Raw genomic sequence first — 24,024 nt, 5'->3', positions numbered from 1 at the left:
TCCCCTCTCCCAGTTGTGTACCACAGCGAGACCTTTTCAGGAGCTTCTGAGCACCCCATGGGATTCATGGAGAAAAAAGTCTACAAGAGAACACAGACTCACCCTGTTTTATACTGCGGCCCCCAGGAGTTTCACACAGTTCTGTCAGTGCACACCTGGTCTCCAGCAATTCACCAATCACCCTAGCTTAACTCTTACCATCTGTGTCTTGCCTAATGCTCAAATGTCATCTCTCCTCACAGTATCTTTGACTCTGGAGCATCTGGGCCAGTTGGTTGCCCTGTAATCTCAGCACTATAATGAGTTCAAGGAAAACTATGAATTTTTTGTATATCCAAGTTTTTTTAATTGTAAGGCTGGGAGTGACTGTTTCCAGATTTCTGTATCGCCAAATAAAAAAGTACTTGTTTTTTGACCTGGACTATAAGACTTAAAGAGATTTGGTCCTGGCTCTATTTTGAACTATCTTGGACAAGTAATAACCTTTAACTCAGTTTCCTCATCTCTACCTTGCAATGATCACAGGCTAATTGAGAATTAAATGAGACAATATACATATGAAGGTGTTTTGGAATCTATAAAGCATTATACCAATGTGGAATTATTATCTAAGCCTGATAGCATCACTTTCACTTAGCAAAAACTCTAATGGTGAGTTTAGCAACTGCTCATAGAGAGAACACCTGGCATATCATTTAGTATGCTAGCAGTCAAACAGTTGCTAAACTAAGAGGTTTTAAAACTTGATTATACATTCTAGTTTTTTTTCTACAAGAGGCTAAGGGGGATAAATATATTGTCCTGTTCTTTATAAACAGACTTAAGACTCAAAAACAAACGAGACCAGAACCCTAAAGCCGTCATCAAGGAGTGGAACAGAGGCTACCTGCATTCTTTATACAGTTAAATAGAAAGGTTCTCTGAGAAGGAATAAGCAAATAAAATTAATTGGAGAATAACTCACTCAAGTTTGTGTGCATTCTTCCCTATCCTACAATAGTTCTGTGGTATGCAGAATTCTTTTTTTTTTGAGACAGTGTCTTGCTCTGTCACCCAGGCTGGAGTGCAGTGGTACGATTTCGGCTCCCTGCAATCTCCACCTCCTGGGTTCAAGTGATTCTCCTACCTCAGCCTCCTGAGTAGCTGGGATTACAGGCATATGCCACCACACCCAGCTAATTTTTGTACTTTTAGTAGAGATGGGGTTTCACCATGTTGCCTAGGCTGGTCTTGAACTCTTGACCTCAGGTGATCCACCCACCCTGGCATCCCAAAGTGCTGGGATTACAAGTGTGAGCCACTGTACCCTGCCTGGTATGCAGAATTTTCTAACTAATAGTTTAGTGCTTCTCTCACAGAAAAGCATGTTTAATTGATTAATGAAAGTATACAAAGTACAGAGAACAAATAACTCATGTTTAATACTTCTAGCCTGGTAAAATTAAACATAATAATCTCTCTGTATTTTACTTTTTAAAAACTGATTTGAAAAGTGTTACATATTAATGGGGTACATGTGAATATTTGTTACATTCATAGAATGTGTAATGATCAAGGTCAGGGTATTTGGGGTATCTATTACCTTGAGTATTTATACTTTCTATTTGTTGGGAACATTTCAAGTCCTCTCTTCTAGCTACTCAGAAATATACTCTATCTGCAATGTTGCTAACTATAGTCACCCTTCTCTCCTATCAAATACAGGGGTATATTTCTTGTATCTAAGTGTATGTTTTTACCCACGAATCAACCTCTCTTCATCCCATCTCCCACCCACACACCCTTCCCAGCCTCTGCTATCATTCTATTTTCTATCTCTACGAGATCAATTTTGTTAGGTCTCACTCACATATGAGTGAGATCATGCAGTATCTATCTTTCTGTGCCTGGCTTATTTTACTTAATAACCTCCAGTTCCAACCATGTTCATATTTAGCTTTAATTTTAAATAACCGTTAAGCAAATTTCCATAATCTGATCTTTGTGTATTTGAAATAGACTTGTCTCTTCAATACTAATTTCGAATGGAAATATTCGTTAGGAATAGGTGTAGATTCTATGGTGGCACAGAGAATTCCAAAGGAAGCTACAGACTGCCTATGTATAAAATACATGTTTTAAAGAATGAAGTTGAAGAAAGGTTCAACTTACTAGTGGAGGCATCATGCCCTTGCTTGAAGGGGGGATGACAACTCGAAGATCTGGTTTTCTACTGTTCATTCCAAGATTACCACCACCTGGTGGAGGGGGAGACTTCGTAGGCATGACTTTGCCTAAACTATTTGCACCAGTAGTTCCAATCAAATTTGGAGAAGCTCTTGAGTTTACAAATCCATTCCCTGGGGGGAAAAATATCATTCAATTATGTGAGAAGAGTTATTAAAACACTTTGGCACAAACAAAGTTTTCCCCAGTCTGAGTTGCAAATAAATTTTATAACAAAATTCACTACAGGTTTGAGTATCCCTTATCCAAAATGCTTGGGACCAGAAGTGTTTCTGATTTTGGAATACTTGTATTACATACTTCAGGGCTGAGCATCCCTAAACCTGAAAATTCAAAATCCTCCAGTTAACACTTCTTCTGAGAATCATATCAGTGCTCAAAACGTTTCAGATTTTAGAGCATTTTGTATTGGGATACTCAACCTGTGGTAACTAATGAAGTATCTTTGGATATTTTAAAAATAAGCAGAGGAAGACAAGCAAAGTCTGAAATACATATAAAGCTTAAGACTAATGACACTTGTACAGCATTACTGCTTGGATTTGCTGAGAGAGATTTAAAACACAACACATTTCTGGCCGGGTGCGGTGGCTCACGCCTGTAACCCCAGCACTTCAGGATGCCAAGGAGGGCGAATCACTTGAGGTCAGGTGTTTAAGACCAGCTTGGCCAACACGTTGAAACCCCGTCTCTATTAATAATACAAAAATTAGCTAGGCATGGTGGCGCACGCCTGTGATCCCAGCTACTTGGGAGGCTGAGGCAGAAGAATTGCTTGAAGCCGGGAAACGGAGGTTGCAGTGAGCTGAGATCATGCCCCTGCACTACAGCCTGGGTGACAGTGTGAAACTGTATTTCAAAGAAACAAAAGATCACATTTCTAACAGGGCATCTCATTTAGTCTCATTTGAGGGACTAAAATAATGGAGGTATTATAGAAAATGTCTGAAAACAGCCTATTCAATCACTCTTGTGAGAGCAAAGGCACTGCTACTATTAAGTTCTGAGTAGTGAACCAGGTATCAGAGCAACTTCTTGACTGTAGCTTATTCAGTACTCATTTCTAATGCCTCATTTTCACCAAGTACTTCTTCCTTATGGCTCTACTTCACTGGTTCTGTTTTTTCATCTTCATTGAGGTCCTTATTAAATATTTCTGATTTATCTCACATTAATCATCTTATTCCTATTTTCAAACTTTCCCTGACAGAACCTTCCATCTCTCTTAGATGAAATGAGGAAACAGGCATATTGTGATATATGCTCTATGTACATAATACTTTTGGGAACCAGTTGAGATATAAATAAATATGAAACCATCCTGTTTTCATGAATACGGTAATCAGTCATTCCACTTCTTCCCATGTGTAGCAACCACATGGACTGGGTGGGGCTGACTCTCTGCAACCCTCTCTCCAACCCCCAGATGAACTTAGTGTCAGGCATTTGACTCAGGTCATTCTCGTTCACCACAGGGACTGGATGTGGTAATGACCAATCAGAACCCAGGTAAAACAATTGTTCCATGATTGTCAGGGAGGCTCCCACATTCCCCAAACTGTGCCTGAGAAAGCATTTTATTATTTATTTATTTATTTATTTTATTATTATTATTTTTTTAAGGCGGAGTCTCGGTCTGTCACCCGGACTGGANAGTTAAATTTATTAGTTGGAATAATATATGTGTGGCATTGCTCCTACTGCTAATATAGATTGTAGCTATGAGGTGCTTGCCCTTCATTTGTTACAATGTTAATTTTCTCAATGTCCTATCATTTATTTATTTTTATTTTTATTTTTTTTGAGGCGGAGTCTCGCTCTGTCGCCCGGACTGGAGTGCAGTGGCCAGATCTCAGCTCACTGCAAGCTCCGCCTCCCGGGTTTACGCCATTCTCCTGCCTCAGCCTCCCGAGTAGCTGGGACTACAGGCGCCCGCCACCTCGCCCGGCTAGTTTTTGTATTTTTAGTAGAGACGGGGTTTCACCGTGTTAGCCAGGATGGTCTCGATCTCCTGACCTCGTGATCCGCCCGTCTCGGACTCCCAAAGTGCTGGGATTACAGGCTTGAGCCACCGCGCCCGGCCTATTTATTTATTTTTTTGACACAGAGTCTTGCTCTGTCATCCAGGCTGGAGTGCAGTGGAGCGATCTCCGCTCACTGCAAGCTCAGCATCCCCGGTTCACACCATTCTCCTGCCTCAGCCTCCTGAGTAGCTGGGACTACAGGCGCCCGTCACCATGCCTGGCTAATGTTTTGTATTTTTAGCAGAGACAGAAAGTTTCACCACGTTAGCCAGGATGGTCTCGATCTCCTGACCTCATGATCTGCCCACCTCGGCCTCTCAAAGTGCTGGGATTACAGGCGTGAGCCAACGCATCCAGCCAGCATTTTATTCTTAAGTCATTTTGAGACTCAGAAGAAAGCTGGAATGAGGAAAAAGCTGATACAAAAAGGAGAACAGCAAACAAATGATGTAAAAGCCCTGATTAAACCGTGCTTGTAGTCTGTACCACTTCTGGATCTTTCAGTTACATGTAAGTTAACACATCCCCTATACAATTTAAGCCTGAGGTAGTTTTCTGTTAGTTGCAACTGACAGTATCCTAATAGAAACAGCTACTATTCACCAGCTTGCAGTCCAACAGCAGAGATAATGACACAAATAAAAAGTAGATAAGTAACCAGTGTACAGAAACATATAATGTGAATTTATAAAACAGAGACTACAGTGTGGTATTTCAATTTCAAAGTAAATCACAAATAAAGCAGGGAAGAATAAAATAATAAGTGTTTATTATGAAGCTGGCAAAGAACAAAATACTCAGAATAGTGAGCCAGAGGTTCCTGATGAGTCAAACAGGCCTCTTAGGTTCTCTGGGTAGGACTCAGCATTCCCATGTCCTTAAGACTAGCAACTGTCTAAAATCAGAAAACATAGAAGTACCTTTACTATCTGGAAATTAAAAAAATTCAAACATCTATTATGTATATAGTACTGTGCCCCTGGGAGGGTATATGTCGAGAAACCATAAAAAGCCTACAGGTCTTCAAGGAGCTTTTCATCTAGTTAGCAAGAACAGGCATATCACATAGGCATGAATTATAGTTACAATATGGGCAAACTAGAGGTAACCACACAAAATTTACAATGAGATAGAAAGCACTGATCACAAATATATCAGCTTAATTAGGAAAGCCTTTGTGGGATTAACTACTGAGCAGTCTGAAATGACAGAAGAAGAAAACAGAAGACAGGCATTATGGATAAATGTGAGAAAAATATGTTAAAGCACGAATGAACAAGGTGTGAGTGAGGAATGGCAGAGCAGATAAGCCTGGAGAATCCACAGCTTCAGGGACCATCAGAAGGAAAGGGTAGCTGTATTTGTTCTGCTCCTTTCATTCTAGTATAAAGAAAAAAAGAAAACTTCAGAATTCACGAAAAATAAGCAGGCACTAGATGTTACAAATACACACACACCCACACACTCCTGTATTAATATACATGCAAGGACTAACAAAAACTGAGTGTCTGTTGTGTGCTTAACACTGGCCTAAAACTCATCCTAATAATCTCATCCTGACAAGACTGCATTCTGAGAAATAAAATGGTTTGCCCCTGGGTCAGATGTGGTGGCTGATGCCTGTAATCCCAGAACTTTGGGAGACTGAGGTGGGCAGATTGCTTGAGCCCAGTTCAAAATCAGCCTGGGCAACATGGTGAAACCGCATCTCTACAAAAAAAAAAAGAAAAAAGAAAAAAAGAAAAATTAATAGGACACAGTGGTGTACACCTCTAGTTCCAGCTACTAAGGAGGCTGAGTCAGCCCAAGAGGCAGAGGTTGCAGTGAGCCAAGATCACACCACCACATTCCAGCCTCGGTGACAGAATTAACCCAATCAAATAAAGACAAATTAAAAAAAAAAAAAATCAAAAAACAAAAATGAACAAAGCCTCCAAAAAATTTGAGATTATGCTAAACAGCCAAACCTAAGAATAACTGGTGTTCTTGAGGAAGAAGAGAAATCTAGAAGTCTGGAAAACATATTTGAGAAAATAACTGAGAAAAACTTCCCTGGCCTCACTAGAGATCTAGAAATCCAAACACAAAAAGCTCAAAGACCTGGGAAATTCATAGCAAAAAGATCTTCACCCAGGCACACAGTAATCATATTACCTCAAGTGAAGACAAAGGGAAGACTCTTAAGAGCTGAGCGGCAAAAGCATCAGGTAACCAACAAAGGAAAACTTATCAGATTAACAGCAGATTTCTCCCCAGACACCTTACAAGCCAGAAGAGATTGGGGTCCTATCTTTAGCTTCCTCAAACAAAATAATTGCTGGCCAAGAGTTTTGTATCCAGCAGAGTCAAGCTTCATGAATTAAGAAGAGATAAAGTCTTTTTCAGATAAACAAATGCTGAGAGAATTCACCACTACGAAGGCAGCACAACTAAGAAATGCTAAAAGGAGTTCTAAATCTTGAAACAAAACCTGAAAATACACCCTCCTTAAATCATAAATCTCACAGAGCCCATAAAACAAGAACACAATGAAAAAAAGTATTCAGGCAACAACTAACACAATGAATAAAATAGTACCTCACATCTCAATTATTAACGTTGAATGTAAATGGCCTAAATGTTCCACTTAAAAGATACAGAATGGCAGAATGGTTAAAAATACACCAACCAAGTATCTGCTGTCCTCAAGACACTTACCTAACACATAAGGACTCACTCACATAAAGTAAAGGGGTGGAAAAAGATACTAGAAAATCTAGAGGAGGTGGATACATTCCTGGAAATACATAACCTGCCTAGGTTAAATCAAGAAATAAAACTCTGCATGGAACAATAACAAGTAGCGAGACTGAAACAATAATTTTAAAAACTGCCAACAACAACAACAACAAAAAGTCCAGGACCAGATGAATTCAGAGTTGAATTCTATCAGGCATTCAAAGAAGAACTGGTACCAATCTTATTAAACTATTCCAAAAGATAGACAAAGAGAAAATCCTCCCTAAATTATTCTATGAAGCCAGTATCACCCTAATACCAAAACCAGGAAAGGATATAACAAAAGTAAACTACAGACCAACATCCCTGATGAGCACAGGTGCAGAAATCCTTAACAAAATAACAGCTGACTGAATCCAACAGCACATCAAAAAAGATAATACACCATGGTCGAGTGGGTTTCATACTAGGGATGCGGGGGGGTTTAATATACAAAAGTCAATAAGCAAAACTGGCACAGAAGGGACATATCTCAAGGTAATAAAAGCCATCTATGACATTTTTACTGGAGTCAGTAAAGTTCCAGGACACAAAATCAATGTACACAAATCAGCAGCACTGCTATACATCAACAATGACCAAGCTGAGAATCAAATCAAGAACTCAATCCCTTTGCAACAGGTGCAAAAAATTAACATATCTAACCAAGGAGGTGAAAAATTTCTACAAGGAAAACTACAAACCACTGCTGAAAGAAATCACAGATGACACAAACAAATGGAAACACATCTCACGCTCATGGATGGGTAGAATCAATATTGTGAAAATGACCATAATGCCAAAAGCAATCTACAAATTTAAAGCAATTCCCATCAAAATACCACCATCATTCTTCACAGAACTAGGGGACAAAAAATCTTAAAATTCACATGGAACCAAAAAAGCCTGCATGGCCAAAGCAAGACTAAGCGAAAAGAACAAATCTGGAGACATCATATTATTTCATTTCAAACTATACTACAAGGCTATAGTTACCAGAAAAGCATGGTACTGGTATAAACACAGGCACACAGACCAATGGAACAGAAGAGAGAACCCAGAAAAAAAGCTAAATACTTACAGCCAACTCATCTTCAACAAAGCAAACAAAAACATAAAGTGGGGAAGACACCCTATTCAACAAATGGTGCTGGTGTAATAGGCAAGCCACATGTAGAAGAATGAAACTGGATCCTCATCTCTCATCTTACACAAAAATCAATTCAAGATAAACCAAAGACTTAAATCTAAGACCTGAAACCATAAAATTCTAGAACATTGGAAAACTCTTCTAGACATTGGCTTAGACAAAGCGTTCATGATCAAGAACCCAAAAGCAAATATGATAAAGAAAAAATAAATAGACGGGACCTAATTAAACTAAAAAGCTTCTGCAAAGCAAAAGAAATAATCAGCAAACAGACAACCCAGAGAGTGGGAGAAAATCTTCACAAACTATGCATCTGACAAAGGACTAATATCCAGAATCTACAAGGAAATCAAATCAGCCATAAAAAAACAAATAATCCCATCAAAAAGTGGGTACAGGCCATGAATAGACAATTCTCAAATGTAGATATACAAATTGCCAAAAGACACGTGAAAAAATGCTCAGCATCACTAATTATCAGTGAAATGCAAATCAAAATCACAATGAGATACCACCTTACTCCTGCAAGAATAGCCTATTTTAAAAATCAAAACATAATAGATGTTGGCATGGATATGATGAAAAGCAAACACTTATACACTGCTGGTGGGAATGTAAACTAGTATAACCACTGAAGAAAACAGTACAGAGATTCCTTAAAGAACTAAAAGTAGAACTATGGTTTGATTTAGCAATCTCACTACTGGGTCAGAAGAAAAGAAGTCATTTTATGAAAAAGACACTCATGCACACATGTTTATAGCAGCACATTTTGCAATTGTGAAAATATGGAACCAGCCTAAATGTCCATCAACAAACAAGTGGATAAAGAAAATGTCCACCTGGGAAGCACAAGGGGGAAAGGAATTCCTTTCCCTAGCCAAAGGAAACTGAGACACACAACACCTGGAAAATCGGGTAACTCCCACCCTAATACTGCACTTTATCAAGGGTCTTAGCAAATGGCACACCAGGAGATTATATCCCACACCTGGCCGGGAGGGTCCCATACCCACAGAGCCGCCCTCATTGCTAGCACAGCAGTCTGAGCTCTAACTGCAAGGCAGTAGCAAGGTTGGGGGAGGGGTGCCTGCCATTGATGAGGCTTAAGTAGGTAAACAAAGCCGCCAGGAAGCTGGAACTGGGTGCAGCCCACCACAGCTCAAGGAGGCCGGCCTGCCTCTGTAGACTCCACCTCTGAGGATAGGGCATAGCTAAACAAAAAGCAACAGAAACCTCGGCAGAGGTAAATGTCCCTGTCTGACAGTTTGAAGAGAGCAGCAGTTCTCCCAGCATGGAGGCTGAGATCTGAGAAGGGACAGACTGCCTGCTCAAGTGGGTCCCTGATCCCTGAGTAGCTTAACTGGGAGACATCCCCCACTAGGTGCAGACCGACACTTCACACCTCACATGGCTGGGTACACCCCTGAGACGAAGCTTCCAGAGCAAGAATCAGACAGCAACACTCGCTGTTCAGCAATAATCTATCTTTTGCAGCCTCCACTGCTGATACCCAGGCAAACATGGTCTGGAGTGGACCTCAAGCAAAGTCCANAAAAAAAAAAAAAAAAACTAGAATAGTATTTCTACTTTCCTGTAAAATAATTGTATCTCTAACATCTGAAACATTTCAAAAATTTTATGGGTCTCTGAACAAGCTGTTTGTCCCTGGGTGAGTTATTTGACCTCCTTAAGCCATATTTCCTTAAATTGAGGAAGGAGGTAGTAACATCTCTTGTAGAGTTCATGTATTAAGTAATAAAATTCATGTAAGAAAACAACAATAGTTTCTGGTATTTACTAAAAGCTCAGTGAAATCAGCTAGTGCTATGTGGACCTCTGAAAAGGTGATGATCATGTCTATCTCAAATTCGAGCTAAACTCAGATGTATATATCTGTTAGTTACATACAGATTTCCTATGTGCTAAAATGCTATTAAGGACTTTCCATGAGTAAATATTATTACACCTTTGGGAGTCATTAAATAAAAACTTATGCTAACACACACACACACACACACACACATACACACACACAAAGAGAAGAAAAATTAGCAGGGCATAGTGGTGCATGTCTGTAATCCCAGCTACTAGGGAGGTTGAGGCAGGAGAATTGCCTGAGCCGCAGAGGCGGAGGCTGCAGTGAGCCGAGATCGCGCCACTGTACTCCAGCCTGGGCAACAGAGTGAGATCTTGTCTCAAACAAACAAAAGAATTTCTGAGCTCCAGATAATTAGTGTGGTTTTTTTCTTCCTTACCCCCACCTTCCTCTTGTTTCCTCCAAAATGTTTACCAAGTGATCCACTCAGTTTTAATTCATATGTATGATCTAATTTTGCTGTGGGGACTGGTATTTCAGTTAACCTCATGAGGTTATTTCCTGCATTCTGCTTTCATTATCTTGAAGGGGTATGTATTAAATCCTTTCCACACCCCATAGAGTAATTTCCTGCATCCTGTTAAGCTTCAGAAAGCAGTACAGTTTAAAAAACAACCACTTCACCAGGCCATCCTGTGGAGTAGAGATCATCTATGAGTTGGATGGAGGTAATTGCTAAGCCAGACATTTGAAAGATTAAAAATATTTAATAAACAATTTTATTCAAAAATAGGAAGGTTAAATAGAAACTTCATTTTGCGTAACAGTATGAGACTGTCAGATTAATAATTTTTTTAAATATACAATGGCATGAATATGTGTTCTGATTCTGGTATTATTTAGAAGAGTCTTCTTTACTTGATTTATACTCAAATCTGAAGGAGAAAGTAGAATTTCCTCTCAAAGACATAAAATGATGTAAATAATTCAGAGCCACACCTCATCAAGAAGCACAAATACTATTTTCCCACGTGCAGTCTACGGTCCTTTAGATAGATACGACACGATGGTAACTCATGAGAACCAAATTTCAAGAGTAAGTGGGGACCTAAAAGCACAGTATTTCTTGGTGTAAAGTCAGGAGTCAGTAGCAGATAATGAGTAAAGGATGATGTAAGTGTTTGGTAACTTGCCAGGCTGAAGCTAAGAGAACCTCCTATGCATGACTTGTTATTTTGTACAGTGCAGTGGCATACACCCTAACATATACCTTCTTACCTCCAGCTCAATTTTTATCACAAAAATGAAGACATTTTTCAGATAGACTTCCGAGGGAAACACTTTCAGTATATAACTCATCTTGTCACAGTTTACGAATCTAGGAACTACAGTATCTACTCTAAATGAATAAATCCAATTTAATATTGTTAAAATATGTTTCCAGATTTCAAGGTAATTTACTATCCTAACACAAATGTGAAAAAAATGCTCTTGAGCCAACTGCATACCTATGCCTTCAGAAACTTAACAGAACTTGATCTCACTTACAGTCCTATAGCTGTAAGATAGGTCAATCAATTCCATCAGTCTGGCTCATATTCCAAAATATAAATCACATCAGCTGAAACAATGCACTCAAGTAGCTGGCAAGTACTCTGTGTCCTTAGATACTACTCTTCTAGGGTTAAACTGCAGACAATGATGTCATTAATATTTCATTACGAATTCATTTCAGAAGTCCAAACTGATAAGCAAACTTCAAAGGATTCTGAAAAACTCATCCAAAGCAAAGTTCAATCATATTTGGCAAAACTGTCATAAAATTTGACATTCAGCTGATTATTCAATAAACAAAAATACATTTTAACAGTTATAAAATTATGTCATTTGTGCAAAGAACTGCTTGAGGTTTCTGAAAGTAGAAAAGATACAGGCTGCTTCGAAGGGAGTGAGTTATCTCAACTTATCAAACTCCTTGTTCTACTCTTTACCCCCTTCTCACTACTGCACTTGACTAGTCTAAAATAAAATAAAATAAATAAATAAATAAGATCACAGGTTTTGAAATAACTGAATGCATATGTACCTGATTCAATGAAATTTCCTGTAAAATAGACAACATGGATCCTGTCCAATAAAAATTTATAACAAAAATAGGCAATGCTCATGGGGTCTGCTTTTCTTTCTGAATACTATATTCCCCATCTCAATCCCACGTGGGCAGCCCCCAAAAGGCAACATATCTTCTTCTCTTTCAGAAACTTCAGCATCTTCATGAAGCATGAATGCTGAAGCACATACAACTTCAACTATCACCTCCATGTGAATGACTGAAAACTGGGTTTCTGCTTTGTCCTTCCTAATTTCCAGTCCATATTCAATAATCTGGTGGCCACTTTCACCCAGACATGCTGCTGTCATCTCAACTCAGCTTGTTCTAAAGACTTCTACTACTGCTGGCTTCCACCATCCCATCCCCACCTTCAGAGCAATCAAGCTTTCTTTATATCTTTCGCCTCTTCCATCTCTTCTTTCTAATTGCCAATGCGCCTGCTACAATGTAAACCCTTATTTTACCTTCATTCAACCCCAAATAACTCCAAGAGCATCCTGAGCCTTTCTATGTCTAGTACCATATATGTTTTTTCTCTTTCTCAACATGTTTTTAAAAAGTGAAGTTGTTAGATACCTAAGACTTTATTTTATGCTTGATATTTAAAAGTGTGCCCAAAGTAAAAAGTCCCCAAAGTCATTTGAACTACAGTATAAACCGAGTATCAAATATAAACTCCCAGTAGAGAAATATACCTAGTAAATAATAATCAAATAAGCAAATTACCTCTATGAAAGATGTATACAAATTACAGTATATACAAAGCTGTCAAGTTTTATTTGCACAGATGACAAATGGAAAACAAGTTATAAGTAAAAATAAAGAAATGTTCTAATTTACTAAAATAAAGATGTTATGACTGTAGAGGTAACGGTATTAATACAGCATCACAGAAACTAGAAAGAGTGAAAAACCCTTACAGACCCACCATCTTAACATTAAGTATTATAATCTCTTTGGATTTTCCCTTTTGTTTTCCATGCTCATATTTTTTGCTCATTTTAAATCATAACTAAAAAGAAATTCAGTTGAAATTTCATTTACTTCATTTTCATATTGTTGAATATGTTGATTTCTTCCTATTATTCATTACTACAAATAAAGTTGCAATGAAGCTTTGCTTATTCTAACTTACCTCTTCAGGAAAGATTCCCAAAAATGGGATTAGTGGGCTTGGAAGTATAAACCTTTTTATGACAACTAAAACATCTTGCAAAACCTTTCCAGAAGGATTGTTACTAATTTACAATGCCACAAAAGCATGCATGAGATCATCAGTTTCACCACGCCTTCATTAGCACTGAACATCACAATAAAAAGTGCTAACAGTTGGGAATTAGTAAGTAGCAGTAGTATTTTATTGTTTTGTCATTTTAATTTGAATTTCATGATTACTACCAATGATGAACAACCTTTTCAGTTTTAAAAATACTAGTTGGGTTTCTTTTTTGAATTGTGTATTTTGGTAAAATTAAATGCCCATTACTAAACATTCCCCTATCTGTTGCTTGGATTTTATCTTACTTTTTTCCTCTGGAGAATGAGGAACATGTATTATCTCATATAAGAAGTCTGCGGGAAGAGTGGTCCCAGACTCAGCTGCTTCAGCAGCTCAACACTGAGGGCCACCAGCTTTTCACTTTATCAACCTTGGCATTTTGACCTGTCATCTTAAACTGACTTATCTCATGATCTCAAGACGGGTGCTGAGTTCCAGCTGCCACATGCAGACAACAATGTCCAAAGACTCAAAGGCTACCTATACTTTGTGTGTGAATGTGAGTGTGAGTGTCTATAAATTTTCTCTCTGGATTTTGGAATAGTATAAATACCACAAAATGTACATTATTTTCTCTTATAATTTAAAAAGTACCTGTATATTTGTTGTTACAGTTCCTTTATCATTATATCTAGTGTACTTTTTATTTTCAAAACTGTTTTCTTGCTAATGTAACACATAAACAGAAAATGTACAAAACAAAAATGTATAGGTTAAGGATTTATCACAAAATGAAGATCCATGTAACCACCATTCAGATTAAGAATACTCCCAGAACCCCAGAAGTTTCCATAATTGGGCCCCCTAAAATATTCCCATAGTCCCACCTACCCAAAGTAACCACTATTGTGAATTTTACACTAATTTCTTGGTTTTTCTTTATGGCTTTGCCATCTGTCTACACAAGCATCCCAAACACTGTAGTTTTTTTAGCCTGCTTTTCAAACTTTATATAGATAGAATCCTGAGTATGTATCTATCTTCTTTAATTCATGTTCGGTGACATTCATCCATGTTGAGAACTGCTGTGGTTTCATTTTCATTGCAGTATAATATTCTTCCATATGAATGTACTCTCTTATATTTATGCATTCTACTGTTGATAGAGATCTGTACTATTTCTAGATATTGACTTTAACATAATGTTGTGCACATTCTTTTACGTATCTCTTGGTACTCGTGCACAAATGCATTTCTGTACAGTACATAAGGAGGAGTGAAAATGCTGGGTCACAGAATACACGTTATCTGCAGCTTAGGCAGATAATGCCAAATGATTGCAGCAACTTGTACTCCCATTACCAGTGTATGAGTTTGTGCTTTTTCATAGCTTTGTCAATATTTGGTATACCATCTATTTCATTTTAGCAATTCTGGTGGGTGTGCAGTGTTCTCTCTTTGTGGTTTAATTTTGCATTTCCATGACTACTGAGACTGAGCATTTCTTCACATTTATCAGATGCTTCTTTTGTGAAGTGCATGTGTTCTCATGCACGTTTTCAAAGTCCAGTTTTCTTTTTCTTATTCATTTGTAGGTATTCTTAAAAAAAAAAAAACCCTCTCTATTGATTGTATATATACTATATATATTCTCCCATTCTGTCTTGCCTTTTACTCTCTTTACAGTGTTTTGATGCACAAAGTTTCCAATTTTAATACAAGCAAATCAATCTTTCCATTAGGCTTTCTTTGGTTTCTTATTCAAGAAGTCTTTCCCTTTCCTGAGTTTGTTCAGTGCTTTGAAAGTCTCAAGGATGCCTCTTCTTTCAACAGTACATGGGCCTGAAGTATTCCAGCTTTAGGGAAGCAGGCAGAAGATGCAACAAATATCAAAATATGAACAAGGCAAATGGAAGACTCGTCTATAAACAAATTATGCTTTTGAAAATGACAATATTGGTAAAAATGATATGGTTTAAAGGTAACGCAAAACTATCTGGAACTGACCTATCACAAGTTTCTAAACTGGACCTGATACAGTAAGTTATTACACATATACAGATAAAACATTTAAAACGAGTAGAACTTGCAACTCATGCTTATAATACAGAATAAACATTCTTTTCCAGTATACAACACAAACAAAAACTGAGCATATGCTGGCCGATTAAAAAGTATCATCAGCAAATTTCAGAGAAGTTAATCATATAGAGGTAAGTTATCTGGTAACAAAACAATCTGGTTAGAAAGTAATATCTAAAAGATAACTAGAAAATCCCCATGTATCTGAAATTAAGAAATATAATTCTAAATAACTTACAGGTTAGGTTAAAAAGATAAAATGGAAATTAGAAAATATTTTGAATAGAATATTACTGAAAACATTCAATTTTATTAGTCTTTTAAATAATCAGTATTTGTTAATTCAATTTATGTTTTCTATATCAGTATCAATATTTGTATTTTATGACAACTGAAACATCTTGCCAAAACCTTTCCAGAAAGATCGTTACTAATTTACAATACCACAAAAGCATGTATGAGATCATCTGTTTCACCATGCCTGAAATAGAAAACTTTCTATTTTCTATTTCAATGCTTGTGTCTTTATAATTTGGTTCTACCTACTTTAGGTTTAATTTGCTGTCCTTTTCTGACTTTCTGAGAAGCAGGTTTAGTTCACCATCTCCCAGTCTTTTGTTCATAAAGGTTTAAATTTCTCATAAAACACAGCATTATCTGTATTCCACGTGAGTTTTATAGGCCTTCCCAATTTGTGGCTTTTTTGTCGGGGTTAGTTTTGAAAAATTCTCAGTGATGATCTCTTCAAATACTGCTTCTGCCCAATTTTCTCGGACTGCTTCCTGGGACTTCAATTTAATGTATGTTACTCCTGTTTATTGCATGCTCTGGGTCTTCTTTTTAATTTTCCATTCCTCTGTGTCTCCAAAATTCTGGATAATTTTCTATCTTATCTTTTAGTTTCTTAATTCTTGTATTTGCTTTGTCCAATCTGTTATTAAGCTCATCTGTTAAGTTCTTAACATTACAGGTTTTTTTGGTTCTAAAATTTCTAGTTTTTTAATACATTTCAGTTCTCTGCATTTCTCAAATTTTTTTTAATACCCTTGAACACAGTAAACACTGTTATATTAAAGTCAAAGTCTGTGCCTAATAACTCCAAATTCTGGAGTTCCCAGGAGGCTGATTCCATTGTTTATTTCTGCAAGTTTTCATTTGCTTTATCTGTGTGTGTGCCTAGTTCATCAGCTTATGTGCCAAGTTAGAAATAATAAGGTCTGAGATGGTGTTTTCTTCTTTTATTTATTTATTTTTGAGACACAGTTTTGCTCTTGTTGCCCAGGCTGGAGTGCAGTGGCATGATCTCGGCTCACTGCAACCTCCACCTTCTGGGCTCAAGTGATTCTCCTGCCTCAGCCTCCTGAGTAGCTGGGATTACAGGCGCTTGCCACCACGCCCGGCTAATTTTTGTATTTTTAGTAGAGATGGGGTTCTGCCATATGGGCCAGGCTTATTTTATTCTTCCAGAGACTATTTGCTTTTGCAGGCATCCTGGAACCCCTAAATCTAATTTCTAATCACTATAATCTAATTTTAAGAAACCTTTGGGAGGCTGAGGCGGGCAGATCATCAGTTCAGGAGATCGAGGCCATCCTGGCTAACACGGTGAAACTCCGTCTCTATTAAAAATACAAAAAAATTCACCCGGCATGGTGGCAGGCACCTGTCGTCCCAGCTACTTGGGAGGCTGAGGCAGGAAAATGGCGTGAACCCAGGAGGCGGAGCTTGCAGTGAGCAGAGATCGTGCCACTACATTCCAGCCTGGGGGACAGAGCCAGACTCCATCTCAAAAAAAAAAAAAAAAAAAGAAACTGTATGATGCATATATAAGATGTTGCTACTAAGAAGAACTGTTTATCTCTGGTTTACTCCAGCCTTTTGGGGTGTCAACCCAATGTGAGAGAAGCATACTAGACTCTTACAATTCTTGGTGGGCCCTGAACTTATTATTTTGTTGGGGAATCAAAACATATGCAAAAGGGACACAAAAGAGTATGTAGGCATACAAACAACTGAAACAAGAGCTGAAAAAACCCATAAATATTTGGAAATACACATACAAGAGTAGCAGCCCTTGTGTTTAATTGGTACGACCTTTATGTATTTTCCCATATTTAACTGTTTTCTGTTAAGTAATACTCCACAATAGGTCTTATCTGTTTAATTCCATTAAAACATTTAATACTGTGACAGATACAATTAGGCATTTATTCCTACTTTAAGTCATTATTTTGTAACTTGTCTTAATATCTTTATTGATGTTTCTGTTTATTTCTTCCTCATCATTTTTATTAAGTCATTCAATCATTTCCAAAGTTTTTTTTTTTGAGAAGGAGTCTCACTCTATCACCCAGGCTGGAGTGGAGTGGCGTGATCTCAGCTCACTGTAACCTCTGCCTCCTGGATTCAAGCAATTCTCCTGCCTCAGCCTCCCAAGTAGCTGGGATTACAGGCGCACACTGCCACGCCGGGCTAATTTTTTTTGTATTTTAGTAGAGACAGGGTTTCATGGTGTTGCCCAGGCTGGTCACAAACTCTTGAGCTCAGACAATCCACCCGCCTCGTCCTCCCGAAGTGCTGGGATTACAGGTGTGAGCCACCACACCCAGCCAAGACAAAACTCTTAATTATCTTTCTATCTGTAGAAGTAGACAGATCCACCATTTCTTTTCATTCTAATCTCTCTGAAAACATCTCATGCTATTGTAAGATAAAGCAGGTAACAGTCTAACTTTGGTAAGGAGAGAAGACGGAGAAAGTTTCTCCTTAAGATTTTAAGGAATAAAACAGGGGTGTTTTAAAAAAATGGTAAGTATTAGTAAAAGTACCCTTCAGAAGGAAATTTCCCAGAAAGCTTTATTTCAGGAACAACATTCCTTTAATCTCAGATAGGATAGATACCTACAAAATGAAATAGTAGGAATTCACTCACCCACTGGGCTGCTTCCAGCTCCATTTGGCACTGAGAGGTCTGTAGTGCTCAACATCCCACCTAATAACGTTATGGAGAGAAGGCAGAGGGCACAGAATGAATATGAATTAGGTCTCTTTACCTGACCGAATGTGAACCGAACAGAGGTAACTCTCACTCTAATTCTAAAAAGACACACACACAAAAAACTAGCTCAGTCTGAAGTTGGCATTAATATGTAATCTGATGTAGTTGCATATCTCACATATATGAGTTTACCTTTCAAGCTTGATGTTGCCTTCAATACCAAATAGTGGTATTGCATCAATACCAAAATAGTACACACTGATAAAAATGGGGGCAGTATGTAGGGAGTATGATTAAATCACTAAACTAAATCTAGGACTTAAGGGAGAGGAGACATTGCATTATGTAAACTAATACAATAAATGCAATGTAAATTCTACTGAATTAATGAAGTAATTCAGGCAGGAGGAGATGTAAAAGATACTCTAACTCCAATCAGGTAAGTCTGTCACCCATATTTTTAACATGAATGGCTCACACTCTACTTTAAATCCTTGCTTGTGATACCTAACTAAATTTTCTGCCTGTCAAAGTATGGCTTTCCCATGAGAAGGAAAGCATATAAATGGCAGGTTCTCAGTACTGTTCTACTTTGTACGACACAATGCTACACCCACAACTGATCTTCAAAAAAATACTTTAAAATGAGGCCAATCATGTAGCAGTGACTCTTGCTCATCAAAACAATACAATTAAGAATAGCAAAATAAGAAACTGCTTATGTTAGCAATGACTTTTTTCACCCTCTTTATTAAAGAACCAGCATAATAGGTATCACTACATACCTGCATTGCCAGTACTCGGTGGTCTCTGAGGAGCTCCAGGAGACACATTTCTATGTAATGTGGTTTGAGGTGGAGACAGCATGCTTGAATCTGTTAACGTTGAGCTGGCTGCCAAAGATGGGGACACCAATGAACTCCCTGGGTTAGTGTAGGACAAAGCATTGGGGCTGGTCACTGGAACTGTGACAGACATTGAAAAGTTCTGAGGTGGCAAACCAGGCTGTAAATAAAGAAAAAGAAGGAAAAAACTGTTGGTTTCATATTCATCTACAAAGTAACTTTTGAACTTTAATGTGGCAAAGTAACTCAAGTTACTAAAAGTAGAGGATAGGGATAGGTTCTTAACCAATTTACAGCTTAAAGCTATTTTCTTTAGAATTATGTTTGAACATGAATATGCCTGACAGGAGCTTTTTCAATTTCAATTTTATATATTAATATATACTATCTATATTCTGTATTTCAAATATTCATAAAGACAAATTTAAGAGGATAAATCTGATAATCAAGTAGTGTTGTCAAATTTAGACATTACGAAATATATCACTGTCACCAAGTAAGCATAATTGGCACTTCGATGTAAACCTTAATAACATTACATTTCTATTGAGAGATACCAAATATAATGGAAGGAGAAAAGTGTATACACACATTATTAACTTAGTATGTCAAATCTGAAAAATCATAAATATGTCCCATTCTGATTAACTAAATTTCTAAAGGGCAAAACTAAGAGGTAAAAAAAGTAATTACATACATAACAATGCAATTTGAGTTAAATGAAAATGCAAAGAAATCTAATTTAAACAACAAAATTAACTACTAACCAAGCCAGTAATAAAAGTAATGAAGTTTTTGGTATCTTCTTTAAATTGTATAAAGATTAAATTACAAATATTGTAAATGCTAACCTTCCCTCCCTCCAAATTATTCCATGCCCCCTTTTTAATATTTTCCTCTTGCATTTCCTCCATAGACCATTTACAATATGCTTGTTAACCATGATAAATATATGTTGCTTTTTAGAATTTAAAGTGGGAGAAAATAAAACAACTTTACTGTGCCCTCATTTTAAAAGAGTAACATACAAAAATAAGGTAACACTGCTAATTCAAAGTTGGAAGAATATATTTTATTGTACTTTATTCAATAGTTTATTTCATGTAGAAAAATTATAATACATCAACAAATATAAAACAGTGGGTATATGGCAATTTTTTTCAAAAGTAAAACACTTTTATTTGTGCAATATCTTTGCAGCTTTAACATTAACTGCAAGGTCAACAACATCCCTTCATTTGCTACTGTATTGTTTTTAAGAATAATAATGGTATTTGCCCAAAAGTAACTCATTAAAGCCATTTTTTTGTGTGAGCTGGCTTCTTATACAGGTTGAGCATCCCTAATCTGAAATTCGAAAATCCAAAACTTTTTAAGCACCAACATAATGCCATAGAGAATCCCACACCTGATGTATGGAAACGCAGGCATACAATCCACAGTTTATTCAGTGTCTCCAAGGGGAAAAGGACCTTCCAGTCTCCCATCAGCTTCAATATATCTTTTCTGTGCCCACTCAGATTCCCTCACGCAAACACATCCACAAAGGGTAATAAAATGGCACATGTGTAGGCTACACATGCTAACAGCAGGTTCCCCATGATGCTCCACATGTGGCCAAGACCTATGACATGGGTAGCTGAGACAGTGACATCTTTGCTTTCTGATGGTTCTATGTACACAAACTTTGTTTCATGTACAAAATTATGAAAAATATTATATAAAACTTCCTTCAGTCCATGAGTATAAGGTATGTATGAAACATTAATAAATTTAATGTTTAGACTTGGGTCCCATCCCCAAGATATTATACATATGCAAATATTCCAAATTTTGAAAAAAATCCCAAATCTGAAACACTTCTAGTCCCAAGTATTTCCAATAAGGGATACTCAACCTGTAGTACAGGACTACTCTGAAGACATGATCCATCATGCATACTTTAGGGCATAGTTTTGAGAGAATTAACTCTGATAAAATAAATATCAGCATTGAAACTAATTTGTTCAAGGGAGGCTGGCCTATATATACAGAATTAGGAAATTAGATCCAAAATAACTGTTTTAAGTAGCTCTTGCCAATGAAGATTCCAGTGAGAATTCTTTGAAGAACTATGAAGTCTAGGAGCATGAGCTCAAAGAAAAATACTCTTTCACTACGGTTAGATGAATGAGTATACAGAAACTGTAAAGTCACTATTTGCTTTGCAATCAGTTTAAGAACACTGTTGCCTTAAATTAAAATTAAACCAAGCTGCTCTTCCTTAGTATCTACAGCACAAAAAAAGAACAAAATTTGGTGGTATTGTTGCTAAGTGATTTGGGGACATTAACAAACTGCAAAGCAGTAAGTTTAGCTCTACTATTACAGCAACTATACAAAATAATTGAAAATAACTTAGAAAAAAAACAAGTTTTGCAACAAACCTAACTACCATACACTTTGCTTTCTCAAGATCTATTGAAGAACATAAATGTTTTTAAGTCATGGGAATAGAGGGAAAGTTATACATATTCTATAATATAAATCATAGAATTTTAATGCTGGAAGATACCTTAAAAATCATGAGAACCAACTCACTTTACAGACGACGAAAGAATTCAAGATGTTGAGGTGCCCTATCCAAAGGTATTGGGGTAAGAAGTAGCAAAGTCTGGATCGGCATGTTTTCTCTTCACCTCTACATTTAAGATACTGAACATGTATGAGATTTCAGTAATTTTAAAGTTTTATAAAAAATACTAATACAATGCCTTTCTTCCCTTCTACTTATTGTTGTTATCACCCACTATAAAAATAAGCAACAAGTTGTTTGGTCAATCTCTTCATGCACAAGATAAAAGCACAAACCATACTTTAGTACTCACTGCGATTTTATGATTCCGCATCATATTATCAAATTCCTCATTAATTTTTTTATATTTTTCTTCTGTATGTGGAGTTAGCACATATGAAGTATCAGGGTCTGGGCTGTCGCACCCTCTGTGTTCCTTCTTGTTCAGAGCCTAAATAATGAAGTTAACAAAAAGGATCAACAAATAAAAAGTAGAGGTAAAGTAAAAGTACTTACAGGGCCTCGTTTGAAAATAAAATCACTATCTTCATTTAGTTTGCTGAATCTGTCCTCCGAGAGTGGACTGTGCTCAAAGTAATCGTCAGCATCAGGGCTCTCACAACCATTAAGGCCTTTCTTTCTTAAAGTCTGAAATACAATTGGAAAATTCACACACAAATAATGCTAACTTGCCATGAGTTTTTCTGTAAAATTTATTAAGAGAGCACAGACGGAATGAACTGAATTATACAAGAGCCACTGAAACGGTTTCTAAATTATCACAAATGTACTTACTTCTTCAAATAAGATAAACATTATATATAAGTAAAATTAATCCTCCCGTTGTATGTTAAGAGAAAAGGAATATTTACTTGTTTAGATTCTTCCTTTCAAAACTTCTTAAAATACTAAATTACTCACTGCTCTGACAGTTAAAACTCAAATCTGATTAAAGCCTGATCAATTTATCAATTTAAAATTCTATGATCAATTTATCCAACATAACCAATGCATGAAAGAACTAAAATAGAAATCCATAAAAATGATACTTTGAGAAGTTATCGCATCTTTATAAATTGAACATTTCAGCAATTTCACGTACTCTTCCTTTCTGCCTATCAAGAGTTTACCTTACTCAACAGAATCAGCACAATATCCCAATAATTTCATTCCTATTATTCACTTTCCTGTATAACTTTGAAATATAAAAGTTCAAACTTGATAATTACTTATGTCTGCAATGACTCTTTCCTATGTAGAATGTATGAATTATTAGTGACTTTACATACTTTTAAAATTTGCACTCAAAAGTTATTCAGAGTGTATTTCATGGTTTGATTTAATCCACTGATTTGACTTTCTGGAGAATTTTCTCTTCTTTGTTTTCTCTGAGATGCAGTCTCGCTCTGTCGCCCATGCTGGAGTGCAGTAGCACAATCTTGGCTCACTGCAAGCTCCGCCTCCCAGGTTCACGCCATTCTCCAGGCTCAGTCTCCAAAGTAGCTGGGATTATAGGTGCCCACCACCATGCCCGGCTAATTTTTTTTGTAGTTTTAGGAGAGACGGGGGTTTTACCATGTTAGCCAGGATGGTCTTGATCTTCTGACCTTACGATCTGCCCACCTCGGCCTCCCAAAGTGCAGGTATTACAGGCGTAAGCCACCGTGCCTGGCCCTTTCTGGAGAATTTTCTTGAGTGCCATTAAAATATCTCCCGGATTATACTGACTTTTTTTTTTTTAACTTACTTTGGGGTAAGTATAATGCAAAAAACAGCTGGTTTTCTGATTTTTAACTTAAAGTCATCATGAAATAACTTGTCTGGTACTTAAAAAAATAAATTAAAAACCAAGAGTTTGAAGATATACAGAATATTCCTTTACTTTCAGAATGTCTAATTTCTTTCCTTCTTCTTTTAAAAAAAATCCTGGTGGGTCTTAAAGTAGAGTTACAGGGTTCAACACTGAAATGGCTGAGACTTCTTAATTTTCTGGCCAACTGCACAGAAGGATTAAGAAGTTAAAATTTCCAAGTAAGCCTAACTAACAGAGCTTTATTAGGAAACAAAGCTTGATCACTGAACTAGTCCCAGAGAAGTTCATCAATAAATGATTAAATTAGATCTAAAGATATTTTTAATTATTTCATAGCAGATCTTAGTATCCTTTAAATATGATTAGCAATAATTATGGATGTTTATTTTACTCCCTTTTTCTTGAACGAAGTGGAATATAAACA

The 24,024-nt window shown here is 36.9% G+C and overlaps 1 protein-coding gene across 7 annotated transcripts in view; it reads right to left on the bottom strand.

The window, feature by feature from the left end:
• Window positions 1–24,024, bottom strand: part of MEF2A (myocyte enhancer factor 2A) — a 98,855-nt gene that overhangs the window by 21,649 nt on the left and 53,182 nt on the right. For 3 of the 7 annotated variants that reach the window (XM_017886889.1, XM_017886888.1, XM_017886892.1), the window contains exons 4-7: window positions 22,089–22,238; window positions 19,174–19,393; window positions 18,323–18,382; window positions 2,152–2,339 (exon numbers count right to left, since the gene is read on the bottom strand). In XM_017886889.1, the coding sequence (XP_017742378.1) occupies window positions 2,152–2,339; window positions 18,323–18,382; window positions 19,174–19,393; window positions 22,089–22,238 (618 nt within the window). Of the gene's footprint in view, window positions 1–2,151; window positions 2,340–18,322; window positions 18,383–19,173; window positions 19,394–22,088; window positions 22,239–22,303; window positions 22,436–24,024 lie in introns of all 7 variants that reach the window. The other 4 variants (XM_017886894.1, XM_017886891.1, XM_017886890.1 and 1 more) reach the window with 2 other exon arrangements.

Source organism: Rhinopithecus bieti, unplaced genomic scaffold (genome assembly GCF_001698545.2).
Source record: "Rhinopithecus bieti isolate Rb0 unplaced genomic scaffold, ASM169854v2 scaffold_15821, whole genome shotgun sequence".
Lineage (NCBI taxonomy): Eukaryota > Metazoa > Chordata > Mammalia > Primates > Cercopithecidae > Rhinopithecus > Rhinopithecus bieti.
Note: the sequence above shows the minus strand (reverse complement) of the source record. Positions and strands in the feature narration are given on the sequence as shown.